At 45.9% G+C, this 18,444-nt stretch overlaps 1 protein-coding gene across 1 annotated transcript in view; it reads right to left on the minus strand.

Moving 5' to 3' along the window:
* Positions 1 to 736: 736 nt before the first annotated feature.
* CNTFR (ciliary neurotrophic factor receptor) overlaps positions 737 to 18,444 on the minus strand; it is an 88,097-nt gene continuing 70,389 nt past the window's right edge. Inside the window, exons 5-9 of the mRNA XM_068106805.2 lie at positions 17,182 to 17,360; positions 13,968 to 14,122; positions 13,676 to 13,826; positions 1,024 to 1,110; positions 737 to 926 (exon numbers count right to left, since the gene is read on the minus strand). Coding sequence (XP_067962906.1) covers positions 853 to 926; positions 1,024 to 1,110; positions 13,676 to 13,826; positions 13,968 to 14,122; positions 17,182 to 17,360 — 646 coding nt within the window. The 3' untranslated portion in view covers positions 737 to 852. The remainder of the gene's footprint in view (positions 927 to 1,023; positions 1,111 to 13,675; positions 13,827 to 13,967; positions 14,123 to 17,181; positions 17,361 to 18,444) is intronic.

Below are 18,444 nucleotides of genomic sequence, written 5' to 3' on the forward strand. Positions count from 1 at the left end.
TTCAAATTCCTGCACATTACAGCAAAGTATTCAACCATTATGTTTGGTTATCATTATTTAGGGGAAACTTGATCATACTGGCTTAAACATATATTTCAATGGAACTCCTTGCTTGTAGATATTTTGCTCAGATAATAAACTTTGTTGAGCAAAAGGACAGTTTTTTTTCCCAAATGGAAAAAACTTCCATATTTCTGTAGGGAGAAATGTTGACCACCGCTGTTATCATAATATCCACTGCACTATGGCAATGTTCAAATAGTTGTGCGGTGGACTGATAAAGGCATTTACGTACAAGCTTTGCTACTGACTCACTCATCAACCCTAACTTTGTCCCAGCTGCACACTTTTTCCAAACCTCGGTTGTGCTCGTTGGATCAGGGATGAACTTTTGGTCAACACTACGTGTCATGCAAAGTGCAGAACTCATGTGTATCGTATGTCAAAATCGATACGACTCAAACAAGCCAGCTCATGGAATGTTTCAATTTTCAAATTAATTAATTTCAGTGAAATATGCATTTCTCAAAGTTTCCACTGCAATAACTACTACGAATTTATTACTACTTCTTCTTCTTCTTTTAACGGCCACAGTTATTCCCCCCACTTCTTGTGGAGTCAGCCCGGGAACATATTTGGGGCAAGTCTAACATTCAAATGAAGGTGACAGTAATTTATAAGAATTTGTTTGAATTTGTAACAGCACGTTAAAATGATGAAAAATGGGGAAAAAACCTCCACAACCTGTATTTGTTTATTCACTGTTCATTGTTTCAACAGAATGCTTGGATAAGTTTTATTCAAATTCAAACAAAGCATGAACAAAGGAACAAAGTACACAGGAATTTTTGCTCACACGAGCAACAGAATACCGAGATTCAGTATCGCGAACTTTGAAGCACAAAGGGAAGTAACTGATTGAGAACCTGCAAAAAGGAATAAAAAATATTTTTAGGACTTTCATAGAAAATAAAGCATTTTCGAATTGCTCGTCATTTTCCAACTAAAATCACATGGGCTTGCCTTTTGATTGCGTTGAGGGAGGTGTCGTTTGGAGATGAAACTGGGAAAATCCAGCGCAGGAGGATACTGAGACATCTGTTGGTTTTCCTGTGGGAATAATTATCATTTGTTCATTGTTGATTTTGAATAAAGCAGCTTTTCCTCTGCGTGCACTTTTATATACAGTCAAATAATACAAAATAAATAATACAAAATAAATAATACAAAATATACAGTCAAATAAATATACACTTTTATATACAGTCAAATAATACAAAATAAATAATACAAAATAAATAATAAAAACATGAATAAAAAAATACAAATAATACAAAAAAGTCAAATACAAAAATTGTCACTTTACCCATCATGTCAGTATCCTATCTACATGCATGTCATATTAGTTATCTCACATGTTCTTTGATGCATACAAATCATGTCCTCATACTATCCACATACACTCCATTTCATTTTTAAAAAGCAATGGGATATGTTTTTTTGCGAGGTTTTTTTTTTTTTTAACCATGATTATTATATTATGCGTCCGACAGAATGCTGCAGAGGTAGTGCACAAATTATTGAGCTGTCTAATCGCGTTTGATTGCCGACCCAGCTATAAACCGTCATATTGGCGCTGCTGGCTTTAGTGGGTGGATGCTAAAGATCCCACAGTGTCTTTCACGAAGGATAGACGAGATATTGCGCACACCCTGAGAAAAATACAAATTTCGACCCTGGCTTCCCCTGGTAAGATCTTCCACTGCAAAGAATCCACTGCTTTGCCATGGGACTATGTTGGCGTCACTGAACCTGCTTTTGGTAAAAGCAAGTTAGAAGACAAATAGATAGATATACAGATAGATTGATATAGATAGATATAGATAGATAGTATATATATATATATATATATATATATATATATATATATATATATATATATATATATATATATATATATATATATATATAGTCTAGATAGATATATTTAGATATAGATACATATAGATAGACATAGATAGATAGATAGAGATAGATAGATAGATAGATAGATAGAGATAGATAGATAGAGATAGATAGATAGAGATAGATAGAGATAGATAGATAGAGATTGTAGTGAAATCGTATCCGTACTGAACCCGGGTGGGGATGCTCGCTGCTCGCTGTCATTGTTGTCACCGCTAGGGGCGTGACTATAAGACCCGTTGCTGTGTCAGTGCTCCGAGACTTCTCCCTTGTGACATGTTACATCTGTAGCCTCGTTTATGGTACGCCTTTATAGAATAACTAGCTTGCTTGCATTGACTGATATGAATGGCTTTATGAGATGTCGCATCGTATGCTTATTGTGTATTTCTACTTACAGGAATGATGTGATGATCTAAATGCAATTAAACCAAACCGTTGGACTAAAGTTGTGTGGACCTGAATGGTTTTCCACAACACTTAATTGCATTTAAGATCTGCTGACATGGCTGGCAACAAGACGTTGACGGTGTCCGTTTTCAGCGCCGACCCACAAGCCACGGACGGAGGCTTGCAACTCAAGCACTGGCTCCGACAACTGGAGCATCTCTTTGACGAGCCTGAGACCGCTCCGACGCCTGCCGCGAAGCTGGCGATATTACACTCAAAAATCGACTACCGGGTCTACCACGCGGTCGCTCAATGCACGACGTATGATCTTACCATCGCGGAGCTCAAGCGGCTTTACATAAAAGAAAAAAGCCCTGTGTATGCGCGTTATTTGCTGCAGACGCGACGGCAGCAGCCCAACGAGCCTATGGATCATTACGCCCAGGAGCTCCGGCAGCTCATGCTGGACAGCGTCAAGGAGCCACGGACTCCCGAGCAAGCTAAAGATGATCGACTTTTAGATGCCTTCATAGCTGGGGTCTCCTCCCAGGAACTACGTCTCAAACTCTTGGAGAAGACCGACCTGACCTTCGCTACGGCGGTTGAGCAAGCGACGGTGTATACCGAAGCGCGGATGCAATCGAACGCCTATGATCGCACGCGCCTTTTGGCGGGCACCTCACTACACGCCCGGCCGGAGAGTACCACTGACGAGGACGTGGATCCGCCTGCTGAACTCCGGGATGCTCCGGAGGATGACCCTACCCTGACAGCTGCCGTTACGACCAGCAGACCCAAGGCCTTGCGCGGGGCCGCATGTTTTTTTTGTGGAGGGCCTCGTCATGCCCGAGTCGTGTGTCCGGCACGTGACGCTATTTGCCATTTGTGCTCGCTAAAGGGACATTACGCGAAAGTGTGCAAGAAATCGGCACGCGGCTCGCGGCCCTTCGACTCGCGCAGCCGCGGCCGCGCGGGCGCAGCAACCTTGAACGGGCTCGTAGCAGAACCCACGAGCCCAGCACCTTACCCGACTTCGAAGGGGAGGGCCGCTCTCTGCGGCCCGCTGGGCGCTCAGACGACCTTGATTGGCGCCACCGGACAGCCACCACCGTCTCATTCTCCATCGGGGACAAAGGCCGCGTCCTTGGCCAAACCACGGGCCACACTTCACCAAGCCCCTCGTACTCCTCGAGTCGCCCACGAGCTAACGGCGGCCCCCGCCCCGTCAAAAGAGTTAAGGCAACTTTCGAATACTACGGAAGCCTTTGTAAAATGTAAAAAGGCAATTTCGAATACTACGGAAGCCTCTTGTCAAAGCGACCAAAAATGTAAAAAGGCGATTTCGGATACTACGGAAGCCTTTATCTGCCAGGAGTGTCAAAAGGCAATGTCAAATACTACGGAGGCCTTTTCTCGTCGGATTTTGAATCGCGAAACACCGGAATGCTGGGGAAAGCCCTCTGATGACGATAATGGGATCCCCATGGCCAACACAGCCTCCGGCCACGCTCGCAAAACTGCTGCTGGTGTAGGATCCACCCGCGAGGCTGGACCGACCCATTCGGGGGGCTCAGTCCCGCTCCCAGCTGCCTCGTCTGGCCTGGCTCAAGCCCTTATTCCCCTTATGGTTGAGGGCCATTGTGTTCAGGCCTTGGTGGATACCGGATCTACGGATAGTTTTATCGACCAACGACTTGTGCTCAGGCATGGATGGCGGATCGGGCGGTCTACGAGATGGATCTTCATGGCTTCCCAGGGACTGCGGCTCAGCACGAAAGGGGAATGCCGATTGAAACTCGTGCTAAAGGGACGGGTTTTCCCTGATGTACACCTTATGGTTTTACCCGCATTATGTGCTGATATTCTGCTAGGACACGATTTTCTTAAGCTGCATGGACGTCTGGTAATGGAGTTCGGTGGGCCTGACACTCTTGTTGTGGGGCCGGACGACGCGCTAACGGTGTGCGCCCTAGCGCAAATGGACGTCCGGCCGCTTTCGCTGTTCCCCAATCTAACCTCCGACTGTACCCCCGTTGTGGTAAAATCGCGACGCTACTCTCGCGCGGACATGCAATTCATTGCGGACGAAACGGCTCAGCTCTTGAAGGACGGCATCATAGAACCTAGCAGGTCGCCGTGGCGCGCTCAGGTCTTAGTGGTGCGCAGCGAGGCCCATCGCAAACGCATGGTAATCGACTATTCCCAAACGATTAACCGCTTTACACAGCTGGATGCCTACCCCCTTCCGGGGATGGACGCGCTAGTGCAACAGGTATCCCAGTATTCGGTCTATAGTACTCTCGATCTCCGTAGTGCGTACCACCAGATCCCTATCTCTAGGGCGGATCGTATCTATACCGCTTTCGAGTCGGGGCAGCGGTTGTACCAATTTACACGATTGCCCTTTGGGGTGACGAACGGGGTCGCTTGTTTCCAGAGGGCCATGGATGACCTCGTTGCGCGGGAGCACTTAACCGATGTTTTCGTCTACCTCGATAACCTTACGGTTTGTGGATATGACCAAGGGCACCATGACGCTAATCTGAAGCGCTTCCTTGAGGTCGCGCAACGGTATCACTTAACTATGAACGAGGATAAGTGCCGATACTCCCTACGCACCATAGATCTTCTGGGGTACACCGTGACCCATGGCTCTGTCTCTCCGGATAAGGAACGTCTGCGACCTTTGCTCGACATGGCCCCTCCCTGCGATCGGGCGTCCCTGAAACGCGCCCTTGGGCTGTTCGCCCATTACTCCAAATGGGTGCAAAATTTCTCCGCGAAACTTCGCCCCCTTGTGGCCTGCGACACTTTTCCCCTGAGTTCGGCCGCATTGACGGCCTTTGAAGGTCTTAAGACCGACATCGCCCGAGCCGCCGTAGCGACCATCGACGAGAGCGGCTCGTTCGTCCTCGAAAGTGACGCCTCGGATCAGGCCATCGCGGCGACCCTCTCCCAAGGGGGACGTCCCGTGGCTTTCTTTTCACGGACTCTTACCTCCGCTGAGCGGAGGCACTCGTCCGTTGAAAAGGAAGCGTATGCGATCGTCGAGTCTATTCGGCGATGGCGCCCGTACCTACTCGGGCGGAGCTTCCAAATCATCACGGACCAGCAAAGCGTTGCGTTCATGTACGACACCTTACACGCCCAGCGCATTAAGAACGAGAAAATCACTCGCTGGCGTATCGAACTCGCCGACTTCTGTTACACCATCAAATATCGCCCAGGGAAGGATAACCAGGCCGCCGATGCCTTATCACGCCCGACTACATGTGCTGGTATCACCTCGTTGGAGGGCCTACGGGTGCTGCATGCTACTGCGGGCCATCCCGGCGTAACGCGTTTCGCTCATTTCGTGCGGAATGGGAATCTCCCTTACTCGATTGACGATATCCGCCGTATCTGTCGCGACTGCGCTATCTGCGCGGAAATCAAACCGCGTTTCTATAACCCTCCTATGGGGACTCTGGTGAAGGCTACACGCCCGTGGGAACGCTTGGCGATGGATTTCAAGGGCCCTTTGCCGGTGTCGAGCGGCTCTCGCTATCTGCTCACTATCGTTGATGAGTACTCACGATTCCCCTTTGCTTATATGTGCGCGGACATGACTGCTGCCACGGTGATGCGATGCTTACAGAACTTGTTCTCGATGTTCGGTTACCCGGCCTATGTCCATACCGACCGGGGTGCAGTCTTCTTGTCTCAGGAGGTGCGCGGCTATCTGCTCCAAAACAACATTGCGTCTAGTTACACCACGCCGTACAGACCCCAGGCTAATGGGCAGATCGAACGCTTCAACGGGATTATCTGGAGGGCCGTCATGCTCCATCTCCGGACCCACGGCCGGGGCCTCGATAAATGGGCTTGGTCGCTACCTGCGGCGTTGAACTCGATCCGGGCACTCCTGAGTACGGCAACTAACCAAACTCCCCACGAGCGACTTTTCCACCACCCCAGGAGCTCGGGGTGTATACGGTCTTTGCCCAGTTGGCTCGCTGGGCCCGGGCCGGCCTACCTTAAACGGGCGGTTCGCGCGAGCAAGTACGACCCCCTTGTGGACAAAGTGCAGATTCTCCAGGCTAATCCTGAGCATGCTCGTGTGATGACGTCTGATGGTCGTGAGACTACTGTCTCCGTTCGTCATCTTGCCCCTTGCGGGGTCGACGACCTTAGTAGGGAATCGGACGAACCGGTCGAACCCATCTATGAGACTATGGCCTCTCCCGACGCTCCCATCGCCGACAGTCCACCGACCCTCCCCCCGTCGAGACTGCCCGGGTCCGACGACTTGGCGTTACCCCCTTCATCACCCGACCCTGTTGACGCCTCTGACACCGGGGATACAGGGTTACGAGACGCCGTACCCGGGGAGTTTCGAACGCGTGCTGGCAGAGAAATTCGCCGCCCGGCCCGCTACGGTTGGGCCGACTGATACTCCGCGCCCTATTCATGCTGACGCTCACTCGCTTTTAGCCACGCGGCCGTATAATTCTGACGGGGGGGGTGAATGTAGTGAAATCGTATCCGTACTGAACCCGGGTGGGGATGCTCGCTGCTCGCTGTCATTGTTGTCACCGCTAGGGGCGTGACTATAAGACCCGTTGCTGTGTCAGTGCTCCGAGACTTCTCCCTTGTGACATGTTACATCTGTAGCCTCGTTTATGGTACGCCTTTATAGAATAACTAGCTTGCTTGCATTGACTGATATGAATGGCTTTATGAGATGTCGCATCGTATGCTTATTGTGTATTTCTACTTACAGGAATGATGTGATGATCTAAATGCAATTAAACCAAACCGTTGGACTAAAGTTGTGTGGACCTGAATGGTTTTCCACAACAGAGATATATAGAGATAGATAGATAGAGATAGATAGAGATAGATAGAGATAGATAGATAGAGATAGATAGATAGATAGAGATAGATAGATAGAGATAGAGATAGAGAGAGAGATAGATAGAGATAGATAGAGATAGATAGAGATAGATAGAGATAGATAGAGATAGATAGAGATAGATAGAGATAGATAGAGATAGATAGAGATAGATATATATATATATATATATACACATATATAGATCCCGGTGTGTACCCTGGTTAGAATAGGTACACCGTATCCCTGCGTGTCGTAAGAGGCGACTAAGAGGGTTGGCGTCAGGAAGGGCATCCGGCCATAAAAACATTGCCTCAAAAAGAGAACCATGACAATTACAACTACATATGGGCAGGGTACAGCCCGAAGTGGAGATCGGTTTCTGAGGTTTGGGACATGGAATGTAGCGACAATGACAGGGAGATCAGGAGAAGTGGTGGGAGTATTGATCAGAAGAAGAGTGGACATATGTTGTGTGCAAGAGACGAGATGGAAGGGAAGTGGTGTAAGAATGGTGAAGGGTAGGCAGGGACAGAAATACAAGTTTGTGTGGCAAGGGTGTCCGGAGGGCATGAATGGTGTTGGTGTCCTGTTTTCTGAGGAGTTTGTAGACAGTGTGGTGAGTGTGACTGGAGTGAGTGATAGGTTGATGATGGTGAAAATGATGATTGGAAAGCTCTTGGTGAACGTCATCTCGGGATATGCTCCGCAGGTTGGTCGGAGCGATGAAGAGAAGGACAAGTTCTGGTGTGCGATAGAGAAGCTGATGGAAAACGTGAAAGATGAGGAAGTTGTTGTGGTAGGAGGAGACCTAAATGGACATGTGGGAAGGAGTATGGATGGTTTTGAGGGAGTTCATGGGGGTTACGGATATGGTGTGAGAAATGGAGAAGGTGAAAGGCTTTTGGAGTTTGCTGATGGAGCTGGTTTGTTGATTTGTAATACTCAGTTCCAGAAAGAGAATAATAATCTTGTTACATACACGTCAGGTGGGTCGACGACAACCATTGACTACATGATGGTGTGTAGGCGAGATAGGGGGCACCTCCGGGACACAAAGGTGATCCCGGGGGAGGAGGCTGTTTCACAGCACCACTTGGTTGTCTGCGAAATAAGGGTGAAAGGTGCGAGGAGAGCTCGGTGGGTGAAGTACCAACCGAGAACGAAGGTGTGGAGGTTGAAAGAGGTGACAGTAAGGGAGGCATTAAAAGAGAGGCTGAGTAGGGGAGAGGATGATGTGGTTGAGCTTAAACGTGGTTGGATGTCAATGAAAGATAGTCTGTTGGGAGCCGTTGGTGAGGTATGTGGATCGACAAAAGGACCACCGAGGCACTCGGAAACATGGTGGTGGGATGAGGAAGTTGGAAAGAGGATTGACGAGAAGAGGAAGAGGTTCAAGAAGTGGCAGAAGGCAAAGGGTACGGGAGCAGAAAAAGCAGAGCATGAAAGTTATAAGGCAGCCAAGAAGGCTGCAAAGAAAAGGTAGCAAAGGCGCAGGAGGCATGTAGGAAAATGTTCGGAGAAAGCTTGGATTCGGAAGAGGGTCAGAGAGCGGTATTCAGGATTGCAAAGCAGATAGTGAAAGAGAGGTGTGATGTGATGGGGGTGAGTTGCTTGAAGGATGAAGTGGGACAAATCGTTGTGGACCCAGATGGAATTAAAGGAAGATGGAAAAGATATATGGAAATGCTGTTGAATACAGAGAATTGAATGGGATGGCAACATAGAGAGTAACCCAGGTTTAGGACCGGCTAGAGAAGATAACTGAGAAGGAAGTTGAGGAAGCGATAAAAGCAATGAAGAGTAGAAAAGCGGGAGGGCCGACGGGAGTTGTGGGAGATATGTTGAAAGCAGCAGGAAGTTGGGGTGTGAAGAGAATGACAGAGATCTGTAATCTGGTGGTGAAAGAAGGCCGCATTCCAGTGGATTGGGAACTGAGTACCCTCGTCCCTCTATACAAGGGGAAAGATGACCCTCTGGAGTGTGGCTCGTACCAAGCGATAAAGTTATTGGAGCATGGAATGAAGGTATTGGAAAGGGTGTTGGAGAGGAGGATAAGGAAGAAGGTGAAGATCGACGAAATGCAGTTTGGATTTATGCCAGGAAGAGGAACGACAGACGCGCTCTTTATTGTGAGGCAGTTGCAGGAGAAGTACATGGAGAAGAGGAAGAAGTTGTTTCTTGGGTTTGTTGATCTGGATAAAGCATTCGATAGGGTTCCACGCGAAGTATTGACATGGGCATTGAGGAAGTTAGGAGTGGAGGAATGGTTGATCAGAGTAGTGATGGCAATGTACAAAAGAGCGCGCACAGCTGTAAGGACGAAGGACGGAACAGTGGTTAGTTTGAGGTGAAGGTGGGAGTGCATCAGGGGTCGGTACTAAGTCCACTACTATTTGTAGCTGTGATGGAGGTGCTGGCTCAGAAGGTAAAGGAGGGTTTACCTTGGGAGTTGTTGTATGCAGATGCTCTGGTGTTGATTGCGGAAAGTATGGATGGACTGAAGGAAAAGATGAACAAGTGGAAGGAATGTATGGAGACAAAAGGTCGGAAGGTGAATATAGGAAAGACGAAGGTGATGGCAAGTGGTAAAGCATGTGGTGAGGTGGAAAGAACTGGGAAGTGGCCGTGTGCTGTGTGCAGGAAGGGTGTCGGAGTGAACTCCATTCAATGTACAATGTGCGCTGAATGGGTTCATCAAAAATGTAGTGGTCTGAGAGGGTCATTAACCAGTGTGGCAGCTACATTAAAATGTAAGGTGTGCACAGAGGGAGCTGCAGATGGAGGAAATGTTGAGTTGGAACTTGGAGACGGCGTGAAGCTGGAAGGTGTGAAAACATTTTGCTACCTCGGAGACATGCTGAATGGAGAAGGTGGATCAGACTCGGCAACGGTTGCAAGAGTGAGATGTGCATGGAAGAAGTTTCGGGAACTGAGTGGCGTGCTGATGAGGAGGGGAGTGTCGTTGAAGCTGAAGGGAAAGGTGTATGCTGCATGTGTGAGAAGTGTTATGATTTATGGGAGCGAGACATGGGTAATGAACGTAGAGCAGTAACGAAGGCTGGAAAGGGTGGAAATGCGAATGGTTCGGTGGATGTGCGGAGTATCGTTGAGAGAGAGGAAGACAAATGATGAATTGCGAAAGATGATGGGAATAGAGCCTGTGATTGATGCTGTGAAGAGGAACAGGTTGAGATGGTTTGGTCATGTGTTGAGGAAGGATGAAAGTGACTGGTTGAGAAGAGTGATGGAAATGAATGTAGAAGGAAGTAGAGGACGGGGAAGACCGAGAAAGACTTGGCTAAAGATGGTGGAAGAAGAAATGCGGGCAAGGGGGTTATAACAAGGAGAGATGCAGAAAATAGGGCAAAATGGAGAAGATTGTCATGGGGACCGCAAGGCTAACCCCCGCTCTAGCAGGGAAAATGGCCTTAAAATGCATGTTGTTGTTGTTGTTGTTGTATATATATAGATAGATATAGATATAAATAGATAGATAGATATAGATAGATAGATAGAGATAGGTAGAGAGATATATACAATGTTGTGGATATGAGAATGGTGTTTTTTTGATTGTGTAGTAAATGGTAAAATATCACCCTCCTTCCACCAGTTGTGTATAAAGGTCAAAAGGGCGTCCCTTAGTTAGGTCATATACAATCACGTTAGCCAATCATAGATTTCCTCCTTGTTGGTAGTTTATTTCCTTATTCTGTGTATTAGGTTAAGGCTTTGTCTTCCATTAATTAATACTCCATTGCACCGAATCAAATAAGAATAGCTCCCCTTCAATAATTACATTTCCCAGCCCAAACTCCCTCTCTGGGTAAAGTAGCTTCACAAGCGTGGGGTGCGCGCCCTCTCATTTCGCTGCAAATAGTGAATATGTGCTCCGTGCTCTGTTTGAACAGGAGGGGCGGGGTCGCCGGGAAGAGGCAAGCCCAGGGCGCGCCACGAGGGGCGGGGCTGTTCAGCCCCATGCCCAAATAAGGGAACAAGCCCGTAGCGCGCCACGAGGGGCGCGCCGTTCGGCGCCATGTACAAATAAGGAGGCAAGCCCGTGGCATTGCCATATAAGGTCACAGAGCACGGGGGAGGGCGGTACCGAAACCGACGAGGGCGTGTCACACCCGCGCTTGAGGATGAGATATGCGTGCGAAGATCGCGCAAGAGAGAGATGAGTGAGGGAGCCCCACGAGCAGTTCTGCAGAGGGAGTTCTGAAGTGAGAGTTCTGTGAAGGGAGTTGCTTGAAGGTTCATGAGAGTTGGACAAAGTAGGTACAAGGTCGGTGAGAAGGCATGAACGAGAGGCGTGATCTAGCAAGACTGAGAGAGAGAGACGTGAGGGGGTGCCTGTATTGCGGCAATAGGCCGATACCCTCTAGGCCCTATTGCCGGTCGGTGAGACGCGAGGCTGTTTTTGCCGGGTTTTCGCCTCGGCCCCAAAGCGTGGATCGGAGCGCGCGTTTGGAGCCGGACCTCGACACCTACCATCTGCCTGGACCCTCCTCTGCCGTCCCAAACCATCCCTGCCTTTCCATCCTTTTGTGTACGTGAGTTTGTTCTGTGTGTCTTGTCCTTGGGGTATAAGTTAAGCCTGTTTAGTTAAGCTAGAGTTTCACTGTGTCCTTCTGGTCCGTCCCTCTTTCTGTCTTTATTTTATTATCCTTCCTCCTCCTTGGTTTCTTTTGGTTGTAAATAGTAGTAATAAATTATAGTCATATTTCAAACCCTTTTTGTCTTCTTCTTCTTCACATACGTCGTCTTTGTCTTTTCCAAATTGAATACCTGTGGCACGATTTGGCCAACGTTTGAGAATCGGGTCTAGTCTTTGTTAACGGTTCGGGCCGCGGCTGCCATCCGCTCGGCAAATTAACATCTTATCCGCGGTCGCGAACGAAGCTGCTCACCGGCCTTTCCGGAGGTCGCGGTGCAGCTTCAGGGACCATGTCGGTCAGTAAAAAACGAGGGGACTAATCCCCCCTCAAAGTGGAACCATCTAGGCCAACGTTGGGTTCCGTAACAATATATATAGATAGATATAGATATAGATAGATAGATATAGATAGCAAGTTAGAAGCTAAATGGATAAATAGATAGATAGATATAGATAGATATAGATATAGATAGATAGATATAGATAGCAAGTTAGAAGCTAAATGGATAAATAGATAGATAGATATAGATATAGATAGATAGATATAGATAGCAAGTTAGAAGCTAAATGGATAGATAGATAGATAGATATAGATAGACATAGATATAGATATAGATAGATATAGACAGATAGATAGATAGATAGAGAGATAGATATCGAGAAGCAAAACAAGTTAGATATAATTTAGAGATATTTTGATCTGGATTTAACTTCTGAATGAAAGAAAGCTTTTCACATTGGTGACTTTCTTCTTTCCAATGTAGAATTAAGCCAACAGAATGAAGGCTTATACATGCTTTTGCTGGTAGTATCAGTTGGCAATAAATAAGTAAATGAAAATGTACTATCAAAATTCAATTTGTTGTTGCACAACATCATTTTAAAGATGTAAAAGAACATGATGAGATCCAACTTACCATTTAACTCACATTCCTGTTTCGAGCACCCATTAAATAATCCACACACCCAATCAAAGAGAATTTTCGACTCATAAATTCAGAAAAAGAAAAATTCCACAAATGGTAAATATATATTTTTCAAAGCAACTTTAAATTGGGTAATTGTGGTCTTTTAACTTGTACCGGTATAGTCTATTTTAGTGAAATTATTGTTGAGGTTTATATGGCCGAGGTATCAGCCTCATCTTGTTGAAAACATATTAGGCCCCAAGCTTACTTATCACCCCTCGTGTCACAGAATCTATAAAGTGCAGGTGGGATGTTCAATCCAAACACTACATCCCTTTGCTAACACTACACCAGAATGGTGGTTGTATCGTCAGATTATATTCCACAGGGGATCTGCATCTTTGCCTCACTTATTACATTCTAATCAAGCGTTCATATCCAATAATGGTGTTGCTTTCTCCATCTTCGCCTAATGTCTAGAAATTTCACTTAATGTGCAGTGAGAGTAAACGAGCACATAATGTATGTAACAAGTTGATGCATGAAACTTGGACACTGTGGAATAAAAAAGAGGATTTGATCCAGAACCAGACAAGTTAGAGTAGAAAAGTATGCGCCTGCAGACCCGCAGACCCAACTCGCCTCCCATTTTGGAGTTCAGTTCTCATGCCTTTGATGAAATGTGTGATTGGGTGGACACGCCTGTGCAGATACTTTTCATTTGGGGGAAACGACGCAATTTTCCATTAGAAATACTTGCTTACTCAACAATGCATCACTACAATGCATTTGTTGTCCTTCACAGTTTCCTTCTTTTTTTTTGGAATGCCCTCAACATAAGACATACAGTAGTGAGCAATGCAGCCTGCTTATTCCACGTACCCTCAAAAGGACAAGTGGTGCTTTTCGCTACCACACTCCATGAGCTCATCTCACCATCTTCATTGGCATCCTGTGCAGCAACTTGCACAGTAATTTCCGGGAATTCATTGCTGATATAGTGGTTGAGTTCATTTTCCTGGATAACCGTTACCTAAACAAAAAAAACCTGCCATTAGCGATTAGTCACTTTGTTGTACAGTCCTACAGCCATTAGAGTACCCAATGTAGACCCAATGTAGAGTACCCAATGCAAAATCCACCTCTTACTCAATTCTACATCCTGTTGCTTCACCTCATTCCAGTCCAGCTGATCCAGCATTTTAAATCTGACAATGTACTTGAGAAACATTGTTGAATTCCACGATGCTGGTGGCTTCCACGTAACCCTAAGACTGAAGTTATCGCAGTTCCTTGTAGCCACAACTTCCACAGGGATATCTGGTTTCACTGAAATACAGACAAAACCCTCTGAGGCCGCCATATTTGGGAACATCATAAATACATGGCCTGTTTATAAATGAGAAATGAGTTAGTGTTTAAGATGTATGAGGCGAAAGAGGTATTTCAATGTGAAATGTGATAATATATGGGTTTCGGTTACCTACACAACTTCCAGACACAGGATCAAGACCTTTTCTGGGAATTCCTCTTTCAGAAGGGGGAATTAAACTCAGTAGCAGAACATTTGAAAATATTGAAACGGATATCATGATTGGGGGTTTCCTTATCGCAGCGGAGGTCGTAGGCTGAGAATAGATCCTTGTGAAAAGGAAGTTTTCATTGTACTTCCCCCGAAAGGTACTAACGAATGGAGAATAGTTCATGTAGTCACCACCGGAGGCAACTCACTCTTTTAGTCACTCATCCCGCTTCAAACCAGGAACTGGAACCTTTCATAACTATTTGGATTTCATAACACACTGACTTTGTACAACATCAACTTACGAAGGTTTCGTGTCCATAATCAAACCAACACATTATATGATTAAAACTACTCTTGACACAAGTCCTTATTGATTGGGTTGCAGAATCCCACAACCCTTAACCCAAGGAGAGTTTTTCGCCTTTGAGCAAAGACAAATTTTCAAACACCCCCATATTAAGTAATCACATGGAATTAAGCTTGTTGGTTCAAGAATTGGTTCAAGAATCAAACCCAGGCTAGACAGCTTGGATGTAAGTGTGCTACCTCTAATCCTCTATGCATTTCTGGCGGACTCGATCTCCATTAGTCAGGAGGTAGTCGATGTAACTTCAGAGAACATGAACAACTGACTTAACTCAGATTAAGTTTACTAGCAACGGTTCCCGCCCTACTGGCGGGGCTTCAATTGAGAGGCCCAAATGAAAGGGCAAAATATCAGAAATTGAAGGATTTTTTTTATTTTAGCCGATATATGTAAACATCCGTTAAATCGTATCACACGCAAATCATCAAAATCTAAACAGTATTTGTAGAATTTCAATAAAATCCACATCACTGTTCATATCGGTAAATACTATTCCATCGTGTTTGGAAAAATTGGAAATTGGGAAAATTGGAAAGCAATACAGCGTATTTTACTCCAGGGGGGTCCCAGGATTACCCACCCAAAATTTCGTTGCGATTGGTGCAGCCGTTTTTGCGGTACCTGGGAACAGACGGACAGACAGACAGACATTTGGTGAATTATAGCCGGCGAAGCCGGTGTTGTGAATGAACGCATACGTATTATGTTGAAAAGCCAGATTTTGCTGAATCCTTTGAGAATTTCGAAGCTTTGACGCACCAAATCGCTCAATAGAGGCCGCCATCTTGCGGATGTGGAAGTATGCATAACAAATTGAAAAAAGTTCAATAGGAGTTTGTTTCACCCGTCTTTGTTTGATTCACAATCTTATGCACCTCTAATTTGTAATTAAAATACTTTAAGACCAACCTCGTTCCCCAGACCCACACGGGCCCTAGTTATCTTCAACGAAAATCGTCACCAAACACCGGAACCAATGAGATTCGAGCATTTGAAAAAATATTTCAAAAACGCTTTTTACCACATTTCGGAGACTGAAAACGGCATCAAATATTCTAAAATTGACGAAGAATTATTTTTTAGAAATCTCGCGGCCGTAGGGAATAGTTTTTCACGGCCGGAAATATCCGAAGTTGAGACGGAATTCACCGAATTAATCAAGAAGGAAATTTTATAAATTTTAATCTCATCCAGAATGCAAATGGTGTCATTTTGAACTAGGTACGGTACCGACTACACCTACCTACTACCAACTACCTAACCTACTGATGCCATAGTGATGGGTAAAATAGTGGCAAGAGGTTTTGGCTTCGCCGGCTCATTGCGGCTTTGCAGTAGGGTACTAGTAGCCGGCGAAGCCGGTGTTGTGAATGAACGCGTACGTATTATGTTGAAAAGCCAGATTTTGCTGAATCCTTTGAGAATTTCGAAGCTTTGACGCACCAAATCGCTCAATGGAGGCCGCCATCTTGCGGATGCGGAAGTATGCATAAAAAATGGGGAAAAAGTTCAATAGGAGTTCGTTTCACCCGTCTTTTTTTGATTCACAATCTTATGCACCTCTAATTTGTAATTAAAATACTTTAAGACCAACCTCGTTCCCCGGGCCCACACGGGCCCTGGTTATCTTCAACGAAAATCGTCACCAAACACCGGAACCAATGAGATTCGAGCATTTAAAAAAAAAAATTTTTAAAAAGCTTATTACCGCGTTTCGGAGGCTGAAAACGGTGTCAAATATTTTAAAATTGACGAAGAATTATTTTTTTTGAAATCTCGTGGCCGTAGGGTATAGTTTTTCACGGCTGGAAATATCCGAAGTTGAGACGGAAATCGTGGCAAGAGGCTTTGGCTTCGTCGGCTCATTGCGGCTTTGCAGTCGGGTACTAGTAGTGAGATAGGCTCATACCTTCCATCCCCAATATTTCTGTGAGGAGAGACCATAAACAAATACATTATTAACATGACCTTATAGGAAGGATTGAATGGTATTGGAAAGGGTAGACAAGATGGATATGTAGTGCGGTAATCTTCATCCCGAGGAAGCACCACTTGCATGGAAGGAAGGGTTATGCATACAGATTGTTGGATGGTTCCAGTTTCCAAAACTCACAGGTCTTACTTACAAGGAAAGAAAAAGGCAAACTGTTTACAATAGAGAGGAAGAGATTGCATGAGGGTTTGATAAAATATTTAAAGGAATTGAAACAGATATTCAATAAAAACCATAAGAAAGACCATAACAGGTATTTCCTCCCATAACCACCCCCCTTATCCAATTAAAAGAAGTAAAATTATCAAAGTGACTTCATGAGGGGCATACTATTGGAAGCTCTTGTAGCAATGATATCCCTCAAGGAAGGTGATGAAGGTGTCCAGGAAGATGTGCAGAATTCAAACATGTTTCGATACCATAATGATAGTATGAGGCAAGTTATCAAACCCCATCACAATAAGGATGTAAGGTATCAAACCCCAGAACCAACCAGATCTTACCAATATCTTCCAAGATGAAAGGGAGTGTGTTTGAAGCAGATCCAAGCCCATTGGAGGCAGTGACAGTGAGACGTTCAGGATTGACCTGGTAGAGAGGTATGCTGTTTGGGATTTCACACGTCATGTCCATTGTCCTCCTGCACAATGGCAGATCACCTCCATGAGTCTTCTTATTTGGCCTGTACACAAAGGGTGGATATTGCAGAGGTATCGGTCACATCTGTCATGGTTTTTTTGTATACACAGTCAAGGCTCGTCAAAGAGCTATAACACAGAACGGATCAGGATGCAACAGAATAAAAGGAACAGCAAGAAAAGGGGGAAAAGCCAACAGTAGGTTGGGTGGAGAAAATAGACAGAAACGGACAAACAGGTAACATGTAATGATGTGGGGTATGGGATGTGGGGTATGGGAACATGTAATGATGTGGGGTATGGGATGTGGGGTATGGGAACATGTAATGATGTGGGGTGTGGGATGTGGGATATGGGAACATGTAATGATGTGGGGTATGGGAAAACGCAAGGGATGGACAAGATGGATACAGAAGCAAAAATTTGGGAGGGATGTGGGGGTGGTTTAATGGGTATAGAACATATCATGGTTTTGGATGGGGGAAGATTTAAGATGGGGGTGAACAGCCATCTTGAAGACGTGGAGGGAAGAATGAGATTGAAGAGCCTGGTAGGTGGTTTCACAGGTGTGAAAAAAGACGAACAAATGAGTGGAGGTGAGCAGTGGTTTTGGATTTTGGCAGTTTCATGGGGAGGGGGTTGCTATGAACTATATGCATCCTGCAGATACCTGGAGGGGCGGGGGAGAGGCAAAGGACGGAGAGGGCAGAGGGTGCAAGTCCAGAAAGGCGGCAGAAGAAGACAGAGAGACCAACGACCTGTCGGTGATAGCAAAGTGACAGGCCCATAGATTCAGCTTCATCGCGAGAGATTCCAATGATCCTGAAAGCCTTTGTTTCCACGGCCTCAAGCTGAGCCATATGTGAGGCAGGAGAGCCAGTCCAGAGGGGAGAGCAGTACTCCATCAAGCTGCAGGTGAAAGCCCTGTAGGTGAATAGGAGTTCAGGTGTGCCAAGGAAGGATTTTGCATGACGGAGAATGCCCAGTCGGCGACTGGCTTTGGAGGCCAGATTTGAAATGTGGTTTTCCCAGGAAAGATCATGGCAGATAGTGAGACCCAAAAGCTTGAGTGACAGAACTTCTTGGAGAGGATTGTTGAGAAAGTGGATGGGAGGGTTTTCCAGTCGG

This window comes from Myxine glutinosa, chromosome 2 (genome assembly GCF_964187855.1).
Source record: "Myxine glutinosa chromosome 2, kmMyxGlut1.1, whole genome shotgun sequence".
NCBI lineage: Eukaryota > Metazoa > Chordata > Myxini > Myxiniformes > Myxinidae > Myxine > Myxine glutinosa.